The sequence below is a fragment of the Mustela erminea genome, chromosome 13 (assembly GCF_009829155.1).
Source record: "Mustela erminea isolate mMusErm1 chromosome 13, mMusErm1.Pri, whole genome shotgun sequence".
NCBI lineage: Eukaryota > Metazoa > Chordata > Mammalia > Carnivora > Mustelidae > Mustela > Mustela erminea.
This window is the reverse complement of record NC_045626.1, coordinates 67,397,594-67,416,583: the sequence shown is the minus strand read 5'-3', so window position 1 is coordinate 67,416,583 and position 18,990 is coordinate 67,397,594. Positions and strand designations below refer to the sequence as shown.

The 18,990-nt window shown below is 42.3% G+C and overlaps 1 gene segment (V, D, J or C); it reads left to right on the top strand.

Annotated features, from left to right (window-relative positions):
* Positions 1-17,588, top strand: part of LOC116571516 — a 280,877-nt gene extending 263,289 nt beyond the window's left edge. Inside the window, 1 exon segment of the V gene segment in view lies at positions 17,233-17,588. Within this exon segment, the coding sequence occupies positions 17,233-17,588 (356 nt within the window).
* Positions 17,589-18,990: the final 1,402 nt, after the last annotated feature.

The window sequence follows — 18,990 nt, the reverse complement described above, 5'->3', positions numbered from 1 at the left end:
TTTATTTATTGGGGTCCTTTCTCTTTTCTTTTTGATAAGTCGGGCCAGGGGTTTATCAATTTTATTAATTCTTTCAAAGAACCAGCTCCTAGTTTCGTTGATTTGTTCTATTGTTGTTTTGGTTTCTATTTCATTGATTTCTGCTCTGATCTTTATGATTTCTCTTCTCCTGCTCTGCTTAGGGTTTCTTTCTTGTTCTTTCTCCAGCTCCTTTAGGTGTAGGGTTTGGTTGTGTACCTGAGACCTTTCTTGTTTCTTGAGAAAGGCTTGTACCGCTATATATTTTCCTCTCAGGACTGCCTTTGTTGTGTCCCACAGATTTTGAACCGTTGTATTTTCATTATCATTTGTTTCCATGATTTTTTCAATTCTTCTTTAATTTCCCGGTTGACCCATTCATTCTTTAGAAGGATGCTGTTTAGTCTCCATGTATTTGGGTTCTTTCCAAACTTCCTTTTGTGGTTGAGTTCTAGCTTTAGAGCATTGTGGTCTGAAAATATGCAGGGAATGATCCCAATCTTTTGATACCAGTTGAGTCCTGATTTAGGACCGAGGATGTGATCTATTCTGGAGAATGTTCCATGTGCACTAGAGAAGAATGTGTATTCTGTTGCTTTGGGATGAAATGTTCTGAATATATCTGTGATGTCCATCTGGTCCAGTGTGTCATTTAAGGCCTTTATTTCCTTGCTGATCTTTTGCTTGGATGACCTGTCCATTTCAGTGAGGGGAGTGTTAAAGTCCCCTACTATTATTGTATTATTGTTGATGTGTTTCTTTGATTTTGTTATTAATTGGTTTATATAGTTGGCTGCTCCCACGTTGGGGGCATAGATATTTAAAATTGTTAAATCTTCTTGTTGGACAGACCCTTTGAGTATGATATAGTGTCCTTCCTCATCTCTTATTATAGTCTTTGGCTGAAAATCTAATTGATCTGATATAAGGATTGCCACTCCTGCTTTCTTCTGATTTCCATTAGCATGGTAAATTCTTTTCCACCCCCTCACTTTAAATCTGGAGGTGTCTTCGGGCTTAAAATGAGTTTCTTGGAGGCAACATATAGATGGGTTTTGTTTTTTTATCCATTCTGACCCTGTGTCTTTTGACAGGGGCATTTAGCCCATTAACATACAGGGTAACTATTGAGAGATATGAATTTAGTGCCATTGTATTGCCTGTAAGTGACTGTTACTGTATATGGTCTCTGTTCCTTTCTGATCTACCACTTGTAGGCTCTCTCTTTGCTTAGAGGACCCCTTTCAATATTTCCTGTAGAGCTGGTTTGGTGTTTGCAAATTCTTTCAGTTTTTGTTTGTCCTGGAAGCTTTTAATCTCTCCTTCTATTTTCAATGATAGCCTGGCTGGATATAGTATTCTTGGCTGCATGTTTTTCTCGTTTAGTGCTCTGCAAATATCATGCCAGCTCTTTCTGGCCTGCCAGGTCTCTGTGGATAAGTCAGCTGCCAATCTAATATTTTTACCATTGTATGTTACAGACTTCTTTCCCCGGGCTGCTTTCAGGATTTTCTCTTTGTCACTGAGACTTGTAAATTTTACTATTAGGTGACGGGGTGTGGGCCTATTCTTATTGATTTTGAGGGGCATTCTCTGAACCTCCTGAATTTTGATGCTCGTTCCCTTTGCCATATTGGGGAAATTCTCTCCAATAATTCTCTCCAGTATACCTTCTGCTCCCCTCTCTCTTTCTTCTTCTTCTGGAATCCCAATTATTCTAATGTTGTTTCATCTTATGGTGTCACTTATCTCTCGAATTCTCCCCTCATGGTCCAGTAGCTGTTTGTCCCTCTTTTGCTCAGCTTCTTTATTCTCTATCATTTGGTCTTCTATATCACTAATTCTTTTTCTGCCTCATTTATCCTAGCAGTGAGAGCCTCCATTTTTTATTGCACCTCATTAATAGCTTTTTTGATTTCAACTTGGTTAGATTTTAGTTCTTTTATTTCTCCAGAAAGGGCTTTTATATCTCTCGAGAGGGTTTCTCTAATATTTTCCATTCCTTTTTCGAGCCCGGCTAGAACCTTGAGAATTGTCATTCTGAACTCTAGATCTGACATATTACCTATGTCGGTATTGATTAGGTCCCTAGCCTTCGGTACGGCCTCTTGTTCTTTTTTTTGTGTTGAATTTTTCTGTCTTGTCATTTTGTCTAGATAAGAGTATATGAAGGAGCAAGTAAAATACTAAAAGGGTGGCAACAACCCCAGGAAAATATGCTTTAACCAAATTAGAAGAGATCCCAAATGGTGAGGGGGGAGAAAGGGGATAAAAAGAGGTTCAAAAAGGAAGAAAGAAAAAAAAGAAAAGAAAAGAATTAAAAAAAAAAGAAAACAGATAAGAAAAATATAAAAAAAGAAAAAATATATATATTAGATAACCTAGTTAAAATCGTTAAAAAAGAGGAGGAGTCAAGATGGAGGAGAATTAGCTGGCTGAGACTGCTTCAGCTAGCCAGAGATCAGCTAGATAGCTTATCTAAAGTTTGCAAACACCTGAAAATCCATCGGCAGATCGAAGAGAAGAAGAACAGCAATTCTGGAAACAGAAAAACAACCACTTTCTGAAAGGTAGGACCGGCGGAGAAGTGAATCCAAAGCGACGGGAAGATAGACCCCGGGGGGAGGGGCCGGCTCCCGGCAAGCGGCGGAGCAACGGCGCACAAAATCAGGACTTTTAAAAGTCTGTTCCGCTGAGGGACATCGCTCCAGAGGCTAAACCGGGGCGAAGCCCACCCGGGGTCAGCGTAGCCTCAGGTCCCGCAGGGTCACAGAAGGATCAGGGGTGTCTGAGTGTCGCAGACCTTGCGGGTATTGGAACGGAAAGCTGGCTACAGAGACAGAGCCGACAGTAAGATCACAGCTCGGTGTTACCTTGAACTGGTCGCAGGCTCGGAGAGCTCGGAGCGCGGCCAGTGGTCAGGCAGACGGGAGTAACTGGGCGCTGTTCACTGAGGGCGCACTGAGGAGTGCGGCCCTGGGCTCTCGGCTCCCCGGGCCAGAGACCAGGAGGCCGCCATTTGTATTCCCACCCCCGGAACTCTACGGAAAGCGCTCAGGGAACAAAAGCTCCTGAAAGCAAACCCGAGCGGATTACTCACCCCGGCCCCGGGTAAGGGCGGTGTAATTCCGCCTGGGGCAAAGACACTTGACAATCACTACACCAGGCCCCTCCCCCAGAAGATCAACAAGAAATCCAGCCAAGACCAAGTTCACCTACCAAGGAGTGCAGTTTCAATACCAAGGAGAGCAGCAGAATTCCAGAGGAGGAGAAAGCCAAGCACGGAACTCATGGCTTTTTCCCTGTGATTTTTTTTTTTAGTCTTGCAGTTAATTCAATTTTTTTCTTTTTCATTTTTTTGTTTTTTTCTTTTCTCGCCTTCGGGTAAATTTTTTTTTTTAACTGTTACCTTTTTCTTTTTTAACGATTTTTTACTAGTTTATCTAATATATATATTTTTTCATTTTTACATTTTTCTCAGGTATTTTCCTTTTTTTTTAAATTCTTTTCTTTTCTTTTTTCTTTTTTTTTTCTTTCTTTTTTCTTTTTTTTTCTTTCTTCCTTTTTGAACCTCTTTTTATCCCCTTTCTCCCCCCTCAAGATTTTGGATCTCTTCTAATTTGGTTAAAGCATTTTTTCCTGGGGTTGTTGCCACCCTTTTAGTATTTTACTTGCCCCTTCATATACTCTTATCTGGACAAAATGACAAGACGGGAAAATTCAACACAAAAAAAAAAGAACAAGAGGCAGTACCGAAGGCTAGGGACCTAATCAATACAGACATTGGTAATATGTCAGATCTAGAGTTCAGAATGACAATTCTCAAGGTTCTAGCCGGGCTTGAAAAAGGCATGGAAGATATTAGAGAAACCCTCTCGAGAGATATAAAAGCCCTTTCTGGAGAAATAAAAGAACTAAAATCTAACCAAGTTGAAATCAAAAAAGCTATTAATGAAGTGCAATCAAAAATGGAGGCTCTCACTGCTAGGATAAATGAGGCAGAAGAAAGAATTAGTGATATAGAAGACCAAATGACAGAGAATAAAGAAGCTGAGCAAAAGAGGGACAAACAGCTACTGGACCACGAGGGGAGAATTCGAGAGATAAGTGACACCATAAGACGAAACAATATTAGAATAATTGGGATTCCAGAAGAAGAAGAAAGAGAGAGGGGAGCAGAAGGTATACTGGAGAGAATTATTGGGGAGAATTTCCCCAATATGGCAAAGGGAACGAGCATCAAAATTCAGGAGGTTCAGAGAATGCCCCTCAAAATCAATAAGAATAGGCCCACACCCCGTCACCTAATAGTAAAATTTACAAGTCTCAGTGACAAAGAGAAAATCCTGAAAGCAGCCCGGGAAAAGAAGTCTGTAACATTCAATGGTAAAAATATTATATTGGCAGCTGACTTATCCACAGAGATGTGGCAGGCCAGAAAGAGATGGCATGATATTTTCAGAGCACTAAACGAGAAAAACATGCAGCCAAGAATACTATATCCAGCTAGGCTATCATTGAAAATAGAAGGAGAGATTAAAAGCTTCCAGGACAAACAAAAACTGAAAGAATTTGCAAACACCAAACCAGCTCTACAGGAAATATTGAAAGGGGTCCTCTAAGCAAAGAGAGAGCCTACAAGTGGTAGATCAGAAAGGAACAGAGACCATATACAGTAACAGTCAACTTACAGGCAATACAATGGCACTAAATTCATATCTCTCAATAGTTACCCTGAATGTTAATGGGCTAAATGCCCCTGTCAAAAGACACAGGGTGTCAGAATGGATAAAAAAACAAAACCCATCTCTATGTTGCCTCCAAGAAACTCATTTTAAGCCCGAAGACACCTCCAGATTTAAAGTGAGGGGGTGGAAAAGAATTTACCATGCTAATGGACATCAGAAGAAAGCAGGAGTGGCAATCCTTATATCAGATCAATTAGATTTTCAGCCAAAGACTATAATAAGAGATGAGGAAGGACACTATATCATACTCAAAGGGTCTGTCCAACAAGAAGATTTAACAATTTTAAATATCTATGCCCCCAACGTGGGAGCAGCCAACTATATAAATCTATTAATAACAAAATCAAAGAAACACATCAACAATAATACAATAATAGTAGGGGACTTTAACACTCCCCTCACTGAAATGGACAGATCATCCAAGCAAAAGATCAGCAAGGAAATAAAGGCCTTAAACGACACACTGGACCAGATGGACATCACAGATATATTCAGAATATTTCATCCCAAAGCAACAGAATACACATTCTTCTCTAGTGCACATGGAACATTCTCCAGAATAGATCACATCCTCGGTCCTAAATCAGGACTCAACCGGTATCAAAAGATCGGGATCATTCCCTGCATATTTTCAGACCACAATGCTCTAAAGCTAGAACTCAACCACAAAAGGAAGTTTGGAAAGAACCCAAATACATGGAGACTAAACAGCATCCTTCTAAAGAATGAATGGGTCAACCGGGAAATTAAAGAAGAATTGAAAAAAATCATGGAAACAAATGATAATGAAAATACAACGGTTCAAAATCTGTGGGACACAACAAAGGCAGTCCTGAGAGGAAAATATATAGCGGTACAAGCCTTTCTCAAGAAACAAGAAAGGTCTCAGGTACACAACCTAACCCTACACCTAAAGGAGCTGGAGAAAGAACAAGAAAGAAACCCTAAGCCCAGCAGGAGAAGAGAAATCATAAAGATCAGAGCAGAAATCAATGAAATAGAAACCAAAAAAACAATAGAACAAATCAACGAAACTAGGAGCTGGTTCTTTGAAAGAATTAATAAAATTGATAAACCCCTGGCCCGACTCATCAAAAAGAAAAGAGAAAGGACCCAAATAAATAAAATCATGAATGAAAGAAGAGAGATCACAACTAACACCAAAGAAATACAAACTATTATAAGAACATACTATGAGCAACTCTACGCCAATAAATTTGACAATCTGGAAGAAATGGATGCATTCCTAGAAACATATAAACTACCACAACTGAACCAGGAAGAAATAGAAAGCCTGAACAGACCCATAACCAGTAAGGAGATTGAAACAGTCATTAAAAATCTCCAAACAAACAAAAGCCCAGGGCCAGACGGCTTCCCGGGGGAATTCTACCAAACATTTAAAGAAGAACTAATTCCTATTCTCCTGAAACTGTTCCAAAAAATAGAAATGGAAGGAAAACTTCCAAACTCATTTTATGAGGCCAGCATCACCGTGATCCTAAAACCAGACAAGGATCCCACCAAAAAAGAGAGCTATAGACCGATATCCTTGATGAACACAGATGCGAAAATACTCAACAAAATACTAGCCAATAGGATTCAACAGTACATTAAAAAGATTATTCACCACGACCAAGTGGGATTTATTCCAGGGCTGCAAGGTTGGTTCAACATCCGCAAATCAGTCAATGTGATACAACACATCAATAAAAGAAAGAACAAGAACCATATGATACTCTGAATAGATGCTGAAAAAGCATTTGACAAAGTACAGCATCCCTTCCTGATCAAAACTCTTCAAAGTGTAGGGATAGAGGGCACATACCTCAATATCATCAAAGCCATCTATGAAAAACCCACCGCAAATATTATTCTCAATGGAGAAAAACTGAAAGCTTTTCCGCTAAGGTCAGGAACACGGCAGGGATGTCCATTATCACCACTGCTATTCAACATAGTACTAGAGGTCCTAGCCTCAGCAATCAGACAACAAAAGGAAATTAAAGGCATCCAAATCGGCAAAGAAGAAGTCAAATTATCACTCTTCGCAGATGATATGATACTATATGTGGAAAACCCAAAAGACTCCACTCCAAAACTGCTAGAACTTATACAGGAATTCAGTAAAGTGTCAGGATATAAAATCAATGCACAGAAATCAGTTGCATTTCTCTACACCAACAGCAAGACAGAAGAAAGAGAAATTAAGGAGTCAATCCCATTTACAATTGCACCCAAAACCATAAGATACCTAGGAATAAACCTAACCAAAGAGACACAGAATCTATACTCAGAAAACTATAAAGTACTCATGAAAGAAATTGAGGAAGACACAAAGAAATGGAAAAATGTTCCATGCTCCTGGATTGGAAGAATAAATATTGTGAAAATGTCTATGCTACCTAAAGCAATCTACACATTTAATGCAATTCCTATCAAAGTACCATCCATCTTTTTCAAAGAAATGGAACAAATAATGCTAAAATTTATATGGAACCAGAAAAGACCTCGAATAGCCAAAGGGATATTGAAAAAGAAAGCCAACGTTGGTGGCATCACAATTCCGGACTTCAAGCTCTATTACAAAGCTGTCGTCATCAAGACAGCATGGTACTGGCACAAAAACAGACACATAGATCAATGGAACAGAATAGAGAGCCCAGAAATAGACCCTCAACTCTATGGTCAACTAATCTTCGACAAAGCAGGAAAGAATGTCCTATGGCAAAAAGACAGCCTCTTCAATAAATGGTGCTGGGAAAATTGGACAGCCACATGCAGAAAAATGAAATTGGACCATTTCCTTACACCACACACAAAAATAGACTCAAAATGGATGAAGGACCTCAATCTGCGAAAGGAATCCATCAAAATCCTTGAGGAGAACACAGGCAGCAACCTCTTTGACCTCAACCGCAGCAACATCTTCCTAGGAACAACGCCAAAGGCAAGGGAAGCAAGGGCAAAAATGAACTATTGGGATTTCATCAAGATCAAAAGCTTTTGCACAGCAAAGGAAACAGTTAACAAAATCAAAAGACAACTGACAGAATGGGAGAAGATATTTGCAAATAACATATCAGATAAAGGACTAGTGTCCAGAATCTATAAAGAACTTAGCAAACTCAACACCCAAAGAACAAATAATCCAATCAAGAAATGGGCAGAGGACATGAACAGACATTTCTGCAAAGAAGACATCCAGATGGCCAACAGACACATGAAAAAGTGCTCCATATCACTCGGCATCAGGGAAATACAAATCAAAACCACAATGAGATATCACCTCACACCAGTCAGAATGGCTAAAATCAACAAGTCAGGAAATGACAGATGCTGGCGAGGATGCGGAGAAAGGGGAACCCTCCTACGCTGTTGGTGGGAATGCAAGCTGGTGCAGCCACTCTGGAAAACAGCATGGAGGTTCCTCAAAATGTTGAAAATAGAACTGCCCTATGACCCAGCAATTGCACTATTGGGTATTTACCCTAAGGATACAAACGTAGTGATCCAAAGGGGCACATGCACCCGAATGTTTATAGCAGCAATGTCCACAATAGCCAAACTATGGAAAGAACCTAGATGTCCATCAACAGATGAATGGATCAAGAAGATGTGGTATATATACACAATGGAATACTATGCAGCCATCAAAAGAAATGAAATCTTGCCATTTGCGACAACATGGATGGAACTAGAGCGTATCATGCTTAGCGAAATAAGTCAAGCAGAGAAAGACAACTATCATATGATCTCCCTGATATGAGGAAGTGGTGATGCAACATGGGGGCTTAAGTGGGTAGGAGAAGAATCAATGAAACAAGATGGGATTGGGAGGGAGACAAACCATAAGTGACTCTTAATCTCACAAAACAAACTGAGGGTTGCTGGGGGGAGGGGGTTTGGGAGAAGGGGGTGGGATTATGGACATTGGGGAGGGTATGTGCTTTGGTGAGTGCTGTGAAGTGTGTAAACCTAGTGATTCACAGACCTGTACCCCTGGGGATAGAGTATTATGCCTCCATCAGAAAGGATGAATACCCAACTTTTGTAGCAACATGGACGGGACTGGAAGAGATTATGTTGAGTGAAATAACTCAAGCAGAGAGAGTCAACTATCATATGGTTTCACTTATTTGTGGAGCATAACAAATAGCATGGAAGACATGGGGACTTAGAGTGGAGAAGGGAGTTGGGGGAAATTGGAAGGGGAGGTGAACCATGAGAGACTATGGACTCTGAAAAACAATCTGAGGATTTTGAAGGGACGGGGGGTGGGAGGTTGGGGTACCAGGTGGTGGGTATTATAGAGGGCACGGATTGCATGGAGCACGGGGTGTGGTGCAAAAATAATGAATACTGTTATGCTGGAAATAAAAATAAATTAAATAAAAAAAAATCGTTAAAAAAGAAAAAGGTAAAAGTTAAAAAAATTTAACCAGAAGGCGAGAAAAAAAACAAAAAATGAAAAAGAAAAAAATTAAATTAACTGCAAGACTAAAAAAAATCACAGGGAATAAGCCTTGAGTTCCGTGCTTTGCTTTCTCCTCCTCTGGAATTCTGCTGCTCTCCTTGGTATTGAAACCGCACTCCTTGGTAGGTGAACTTGGTCTTGGCTGGATTTCTTGATGATCTTCTGGGGGAGGGGCCTGTTGTAGTGATTCTCAAGTGTCTTTGCCCCAGGCGGAATTGCACCTCCCTTAGCAGGGGCCGGGGTGAGTAATCCGCTCGGGTTTGCTTTCAGGAGCTTTTGTTCCCTGAACGCTTTCCGTAGAGTTCCAGAGGACGGGGAATACAAATGGCGGCCTCCTGGTCTCCGACCGGGAGGAGCCGAGAGCCCAGGGCCGCACTCCTCAGTGTGCCCTCAGAGAACAGCGCCCAGTTACTCCCGTCTGCCTGACCTCCGGCCGCGCTCTGAGCTCTCCGAGCCTGCGACCGGTTCAAGGTAACACCGAGCTGTGAGCTTACTGTCGGCTCTGTCTCTGTAGCCGGCTTTCCCGTTCCAATACCCGCAAGCTCTGCGACACTCAGACACCCCCGATCCTTCTGTGACCCTGCGGGACCTGAGGCCACGCTGACCCCGCGTGGGCTTCGCCCCGCTTTAGCCTCTGGAGCGATGTCCCTCAGCGGAACAGACTTTTAAAAGTCCTGATTTTGTGCTCCATTGCTCCGCCGCTTGCCGGGAGCCGGCCCCTCCCCCCGGGGTCTATCTTCCCGTCGCTTTGGATTCATTTCTCCGCCGGTCCTACCTTTCAGAAGGTGGTTGTTTTTCTGTTTCCAGAATTGCTGTTTTTCTTCTCTTCGATCTGCCGATGGATTTTCAGGTGTTTGCAATCTTTAGATAAGCTATCTAGCTGATCTCCGGCTAGCTGAAGTAGTCTCAGCCTGCTACTTCTCCGCCATCTTGACTCCTCCCCAGTGCTCTTGTTTCTTAATTGATTTTCTCATTGGATGATCTGCCTCTACCGAGAGAGGGATGTTTAGATCTCCTACTATTAATGTATTCATATCAATATGACTCTTTATCTTGGTTAACATTTTTTTATGTAATTGGCTGCTCCCATATTGGGGACATAGATATTGCAACTGTTTGATCATCTTGGTGGATAGCCCCTTTAAGAATGATGTAGTGTCCCTGGGGAGGGTATGTGCTTTAGTGAGTGCTGTGAAGTGTGTAAACCTGGTGATTCACAGACCTGTACCCCTGGGGATAAAAACATATGTTTATAAAAAAAAAATAATAATGATGTAGTGTCCTTCTGTATCTCTGACTACATTCTTTAGTTTAAAATCTAATTTATCTGATATGAGAATCACTACCCCAGCCTTCTTTAGAGGCTCATTGGCATGAAAGGTTCTTCTCCATCCCTTCACTTTCATTCTGCGTGTATCCTTAGGTTTGAAATGGGTCTCTTGTAGACAGCATATGGATGGGTCCTGTCGTTTTATTCAATCTGTAACCCTGTGTCATTTTATGGGCACATTTAGGACATTCACATTGAGAATTATTATTGAGAGATATGTTTTTGTTGACATCGTGTTTCCTTTGAAGTCTTTCTTTCTGTAGATTGTCTCCATATATTTCTGTTAAATGATATTCTTAGGCTTTTTCTTCTTTTACATAACTCCCCTTAATATTTCCTGCAGTGTCGGCTTGGTGGTCATATGCTCTTTTAAGCCTGGCTGGTCTTGGAAACTCTATTTCTCCATTCATTTTTAAAATTTTTTAAAAATTTCTTTTCAGCGTAACAGTATTCATTGTTTTTGCACCACACCCAGTGCTCCATGTAATCTGTGCCCTCCCTAACACCAACCACCTGGTTCCCCAAACCTCCCACTCCCCACTCCATTCATTTTTGAATGTCAGTCTTGCTGGATAAAGTATTCTTGGCTACATATTCTTCTCATTTAGTTACCTGAATATGTCTTGCCAGCCCTTTCTGGCTTGTTAGGTTTCTGTGGATAGGTCTTACATTATTCTGATGGGCTTTCCCCTGTACGTAAAGCGCTTCTTTGTCCTAGCTGCTTTCAATAGATCCTGTCTACAATTATGATTTTTCAAGTTTACTATCAGACACCTTGATGTTTTTCTAGATTCTATAATCTTGGGGGGAAACCATTCTGCCTCTAGTACATGAACGCTGGTTCTAGTCACAAGATTGGGAAAATTTTCATGGATAATTCATTCTCCTATATCTTCTAGTCTTCTTTCTTTCTCCTCCCTATCAGGGATTCCAATAATTCTGATGTTGGGACGTTTCATGGTGTCATTTATTTCCTTAATTCTATTTTCTTGGTTTTTAAGCTGTTTGTTCCAGGCTTCCTTCTGATCCTTTCTCTCTATCTGTTTATCCTCCAGATCACTAATTCTATCTTCTGTCTCAGTTACCCTAGCTTTTAGAGAATTTCCATTAGATTGGAGCTCATTGAGAGCATTGTGAACATCATCCCTGGTGGCTTTCAGTTCTGCCCTAATCAATTCCACTTTGTCATCCTTGGCTTTCTCCAACCTAGCTATTGCCTGGATTATTGTTAGCCTGAATTCCCTTTCCGACATATTGTTTATTTCGATAGCCATTAGCTCTGTTGCAGAAGACCCACCTCTGAATTTTACTTATGTTGGTCATTTTGGTGAGAGATGACTGAACAGATGTAGCTGAATGTGTCAACCATGGTGCAGGCATGGTGCACCCTGGAACACTTCTGAGCAATCAGGAGTCCCCACCCAAATGAAAGAAAAAAGAACGAGAGAAAAAAGAAAAAAAGAAAAAAAAAGAGTGAAAGAGAGAGAGAGGAAATAAAAGAAAGATAAAATAAAAGAGAAGGCCCAGCCCAGATGGGCCCCTAGGTAAGATTTATTAAGTATTCCAACAAAAACAGACAAACAGAAAGACTGATAAAAGTAGATGACAAGAGAAAAATAAATAAATATATGTATAAAACCAAACCAAACCAAAACAAAACAAAGAATCTCATCAAAAAGAAGCCCAAGAATAGGATTTATATACTACCAGGACAAACACAAATACACAGAAACACTGGCAGAAAAAAAAAAAAAGATGAGAGAATGTTTATATATTCTCAGTGTGGGGGAGGAAGGTTATTTTGATTCTTCCTGGATGTATCTTAATATCTTTGTTAAAGGACTTAACTTTCCTAAGATAGACGGGGATTAGAAATTGGTTTAACTATAGAGGTAGCATTGATTGGGAAAAAGGATTACCTTGAAGATTAACTTGATATGAATATTAAAAAAATTAAAAAAGAATAAACTAAACTAAAATAAAAAAATAGAAAAGCAAAGGAAAAGCACAGGTATATGTATCAAATAATTGAGGTTAAAAGGTTATTATGGAACTTGATGTACTGGACATCTCACTGTGATGGTAAACAGGTTAAAAAATTATCTATAAAAAAAAGAACCTGGGGCGCCTGGGTGGCTCAGTGGGTTAAGCCGCTGCCTTCGGCTCAGGTCATGATCTCAGGGTCCTGGAATTGAGTCCTGCATCGGGCTCTCTGCTCAGCAGGAAGCCTGCTTCCCTCTCTCTCTCTCTGCCTGCCTCTCCATCTACTTGTGATTTCTCTCTGTCAAATAAATGAATAAAATCTTTAAAAAAAAAAAAGAACCAGAATAGTGGGGACAAATTAAAAATAAATCTATGAAGTATTGGTGGTTGTTCTCTTGTCTTTTTTTTTTTTTTTTTTGGTTGGCTTTCTAGGGGAGGGGCCTGCCAAGTGGGTTTTCAGTCAATGATGTTCCCTGAGTTAAGTCCTCTCATCCCCATCAAGAGGGTGGGCTCTGAGGAGACCAGTTTTTCAGGCTTTTGTTCTCTGGAGTTTATTTTTGTTGTGTTGTTGTTCATTTGTTTTCTCTTGCCTTGTTGGCTTTGGGTGGTTTTTGGAGGTTTAGAGGAAAGCGAACTGCACCCAGACCTCCCTCTTAGAAAGAAGCCTCAGTCTCTTCCCTTCTGGGTGCTCCAGAGCACATAAATACCCCCTTGCCTGTTGGCAGAGCAAGTTCCCAATCTCACGGTGCCTGAGGACACAGGAACTCCTGCTTGTACCTAAAACCATGACAGCAGCAGCTGTCTGGGCAGCTCCAGACTGCCAGAGAGGTCCCAAGCAGTAATAGCACACTGAGGTTTTCCCACTGGCCCAGTCTGGGAGTGCTCAGTCTCTCCAGGTCTGAGAGCACTGGGCTGGCGCCTGCATGCACCTCTCTCAGGAGAGGCTGTGGGCGCTACTCAGACTCTGGTCTCGAGGCCTGCATACATGGAGAGTGCAAAGAGCTGTGGTTCTGCCAGCTGGCGAGGCTCCCAGCCCCTCACAGAAGCCACCACCCAGGCTCTCTCAGGCATGCTTGCTGCTCAGGGACCAAGACCTTGTACCTTCGCTGCACTCTCTCTGTCTCAGTGGCTGTCCTGGGTTTGGGGATTTAAGCCCCTTTCCCAATTACCCCAATTCCCACAATTTCCCCCCAGAATCCTTGCCCTTTTTGAGTGCTTTCAACCAGACTCCAAGTTAGTGCTGGTCCCCAGTTACAGGGCACTCTCGTATTGGATAATTACTTTCCAATGGGTCATTTCTGGTGGCTCCCTCCCCCTTTTGTTTATCTTCTGATATCAGTCCAATGTTCCTACTCCACTTTACCTGCCTACTGGCATCTTCTGCCCCTATAGAGATCCAGAAGTGTATAATTCTAATATCAGGCTGATTCCATGGGTGATCAGAATCCCTTGGTAGGTAATCAGCTCAATTTAGGGTACAGGTTGAAGCGGCGCCTTCTCCTAGTTCCCTGTCATCTTGTCCTGAGTCAGTTCTTTTTATTATTTGGGATGAATATTCATAAGGGGAGCTTTTCATCCCATGTCAAGGTTGGAATAAGGGTGTCAGGAGTACTGAGAACACAGCCCTCTACAGGCATCCTCTGTTGTGTTACTGCAGACTGGGCTCCTCCTAGTGCAGAGACTTTCACATTATAACAAAGCAGAGGTGGCTTTCCTACAGTGAAACGGCTAGGGACTTGCTCCCAGAGCCAGATTACACTGGAAAGAGTTCGGGTTCCTTACCTAGAGTTGTGCGGCCTGGTTTCCTTGGAAATAACACTGAGGGTTTCACCACTGATTTGCTGTCTCTGATGTGGTTAGACTCTTTCCTGGCCTGGGAGAGACTGCCAAATTTTGCATTCCCTTAAAATTTTTAACTAGTGGACTTTTTTTTTTTTTCATTTCTTCTTAATTCTGACACCTCTTAGGAAGATCTACAAGATGTGGGCTGGGAAAGTGAAGCTGCTGGGGCAGAGATCATGGGAAATAACTGGGGGTCTTAACCAACTTCTCTTGTGTCAGGAGAGCTATATCTCAATTTTTGTTTGTTTGGTTAGTTTTGTTTTTTCCATGGGTACCCCTAGGTTTTTATGCTGACACATGGATCCACTTAGGGGATTCCTTGTGTATCATGATTGTCCTTCAGAAATGAAAAGCCCAGCCAAAAGACAGTTCTCTTCTGGGGCAACCAGCATCACCCTAGAATCAGCAGGGGTTGGTGTGTGTGGAATTCTGCCTGCTCATTTCAACATTGTGAGGGACTCCTGGGCTCTGGGTTCTCCTCCAACCTCCAGTTTCCCAACCCTTGTGCTCACCACTATATTCAGACTTCTCCATAAGAAAGGATTCTTCTGACCCATGATGACTTGAGAATGTTTGTGATAGTTTCTCAGGGTTCCCTTCAAGGTCTGGGATCCTTCCTAAATACTGTGACTCACCAATTTAGTCATAATGAAATATATTTCATTATTTCTCAAACTCAGGATTTTAGTTGCTCTTTCTAAGGAATATGATATTGGTCACTTATTTCTATATTTTATGGTGACTTACAGAAGTTGACACATTTTTTTCCAGATATGTCCATTATTCTTTCTAATTCTTCCTTTTTCTTTTAGCTTTGGGTCCTCCTTATCTTCAAATTTGGTGCACCTAAAATTGCATACCTTTCTCCAGTGTATCAAAGGATCTTTTGATAAACAGACCCAACATGATTGGGTAGAAACCTTTGTGTGATGTAATCTGGGCTCTCACAGACATTGAGGAGGGTGAACAACAACAAACCATATTGCATGGAACAATGTACTAGCAGTTATGAAATTAATATAAAATCATACTTTATTCACATGATTAACACTGATTTGACACAGGTGGACATTCCTTAAATGGATATTTAAGGAATGTAGGGGAGTTGGGCCTGGGTGTATCAGTCAGTGAGGCATCTGCCTTAGGTTTCAGTCATGACCTCAGGGTCCTAGGATCAAGCACTGGGTCTGGCTCATCAGGGACTCTGCTTCTCCCTCTCTTTCTGCACTACTCCCAGCTTATACATGTGCTGTCTCTCCCCAAAATAAATGAAATCTTGAACAATATAAAGAATGTAGGGGAGAGTGAATGAATGAATGATGGATGAATGAATGGATGGATGGATGGATGGATGAATGAATGAGTGAGTGGTGTAGACTAAGCCCTCACAGAGGTATTTACTGTATTACCTATGTCCTCCTTATGGGAGACAGAAGGTGTTTCTCAGCTCTGGTCATCTGTGTTTCCACACCTCTCCACAGGTCACACCATGGTGGCCATATGACAGAGGGACAACACACTATCAGCAGGCCCCAACTGCTCTCTTACCTGGCCTCACCTGTGTCAGTTTGGGCATTCCTATCAAGGTGGGAAACACCTTCCATCAACCTGACATTCTGGATCATCCATCCTTCTTTCACAGCCCAGGGTCCATATGGTTATCTCCCAGTATCACACCTGGGGACATGTGACATTTATCCCTTCCCTGTTTCCTCTGCTGTCTGCTTCCTCCAGCCACCTTACTGGTGTCCCCTTCCATGTCTCCCTGTCCCAGATTCTATAGAACTTCCCACAGAGCTAATGACCAGAACTGACTAGAAGCCCATCAAATGGAGGGGAGGTCACAGGATGGTCCATCCATTGTTCCTGCTCTGTCCCCACAGCCCCAGTGTGTCCTGTCAGTGTTGCTCAGGAAGGACCCAACATTCTCACACTTGGTGTCCTCCTGTGTGAAGATGTGTGCCCTCTCTGCAAGCTCTTGTTTACACTCAGCAACCAGATCTGGGCCACGTCCTCTGAGCCCTCCTGTGGGGGAAGATTCCTTCTTCTCTCTGATCCCTGTATCTTGTCCTCAGCTCCACAGAGATTCACAGGCTTTCCAGGTCAGGACTGCACTTGTACCTCCTGCTAAACCCCAGTTCATGGAGAAAGCCTGATCAGGGACAGCACACCAGGACTTTTGTCCTTTCCTGCAGGGTCACTGTCACACGGTGGGAACACAGGTTTTCACAGAAGCAGGTGAAGGAGAAGCTTGTCATCTATGGGAATGAAGGAGAGATTCTCCCAGAGACCAACAAGGGGCACTGTGTGACTGTCTGGGGGTTTCTGCAGGACAGCATCTCCCAGCAGGTCAGTCTTCCACTGACAGGAGGCCTGAAAACTGGGTCCCTAGTTTTCAGTAGAGATAGGCTGGTATAATATCCTTGAGGCTGGATAAGTCCCTTGACCAGGACCTGTTAGGTCCCAGGAGCTACTTCCTCCAGGCCCACCATAGGGAATCTAGTACATCAGGAATTCTCCCTATCAAAGGCCCACAGAACTGGAAATGCACAGGAGGGAGAACCAGGGGTGGGTCTCATTTGCATAAGCAGGCCCTCCTCTTAGATGGGGGATAAGACAGAACAGGGGCATTCAGTTTCAGCTCTGTGAGCTAAGAAGAGGCTGTGTCATCATGGCCTGGAACTCTGTCCTCCTTGTGCTCTTGTCACTGCACAGGTAGGGACAGGCTCCAGAGCAAGAGGGTGGTCCCCCAGCCTAATAGATCCCTCTGGCTCAGTTTCTCAACCACACGCACTCTAACACTTCTCTTCATTCTGATGTGTCTGTGCTTGCAGGTTCCCTGTCCCAGCCTGTGCTGACCCAGCCGCCCTCCCTCTCTACATCTCCAGGAACAACAGCCAGACTCACCTGCACCCTGAGCAGGGACATCAATGTTGGTAGTAAATACATGTACTGGTACCAGCAAAAGCCTGGAAGTCCACCCCAATTTTTCCTGTTCTACTACACAGATTCAGACAAGCAGCTGGGACCTGGGGTCCCCAGTCGTGTCTCTGGTTCCAAAGATGCCTCCACTAAGATGGCAAGTTTGCTCATCTCTGACCTGCAGCCTGAGGACAAGGCTGACTATTACTGCAGTGTAGGTTACAGCAGTGGGAGCAGTTTTCATTACCGACAGTGTCTCAGACAATGAAGAAGTGAGACAAAAACCTCTGGACACTCAGACCTTGTCTCTGAGCCTCTTGTATTGAGAAATATTTGTGGAGCTTCCTATCAGATGTATGCCAGTGGTGCTAAGCACCATGACAGTCACAGATGAGAGAATGGGGCAAAATCCTGGTTTCGAGTGGTGACACATATATTGAGGTGATTAATTCCTTCACTGGTGACAGCAGTAGAACATATTCCCCAGGAATTTGGGCATGAGATGGGGCCCCGCTGGAACGCTGTCCTTTCCTTACACATGCAACCCATGGAGACTCTCAAATGTTAGATAAAATGTATATTAATACTAATAAATATTGGCGTCACTAATACATTTTGCCTTGCTACACATGTAGAATAGAAGATGACATCCAGGGGCGCCTGGGTGGCTCAGTGGTTTAAGCCGCTGCCTTCGGCTCAGGTCATGATCTCAGGGTCCTGGGATCGGGTCCCGCATCGGGCTCTCTGCTCGGCGGAGAGCCTGCTTCCCTCTCTCTCTCTCTCTGCCTGCCTCTCCATCTACTTGTGATTTCTCTCTGTCAAATAAATAAATAAAATCTTTAAAAAAAAAAAAAAAAAAAAAAAAAAGAAGATGACATCCACCCAGAAGCACCACACATAATATTATGTTTTAGGAATCACACATATATGAATATTTTATTTTAAGATTTTATTTTTAAATACTCTCTAAACCCAGCTTGGGCTCAAACATGCAACGATGAGATCAAGAGTCTCATGGCCTAGGGACTGTGCCAACCAGGCACACGTCTAGGTGCTTATTTCAGGACAGAGTGTCACCTGCGGCTTATTGTATCCACTAAGTCCTGCTTTTTGCCTCCAAATGAGAAAGCTAATTAGAGAGATGAACTTTCTGAGGAGCCTCCCATCCTTAACAGAGATTTTACCAAAAAGCTGTTTGTTTGCTACTCGGAACTGGCAGTGAGCCTGGAGTTCAGAACCCATACTGTCTGAATGTGTGCTGCTTTTAACTTAAAATGAAGTCTCTGGGTCAAATGTGTAAAAATCCCTGCAGCTTAGCTCAAGGTCACTCACACTTTGTGTGGTTGTGAGTTTTGTGTTTGGTTTTTTTCCCTTTCATTTTAGAGTCAAACACACAATTCTTGGAGCCACAGAATTCTCAGGGCCTCTGTGATGGAAAGCACATATATATGTACACACACACAAATATAAATACATAATTTATATATAAACACATAAATAGAAATATGATTATATATAAATATATAATAAAATTATATATATGTGTGTATATATGTATATATCCACACATACATACACATGGAGAGAGAGAGAGAGAGAGAAAGAGAGAGAAAGCACGCTTTTCTCCACTTTGCATCACAAATTAAGTTTCTTGCCTTGCAGGAGGTCTT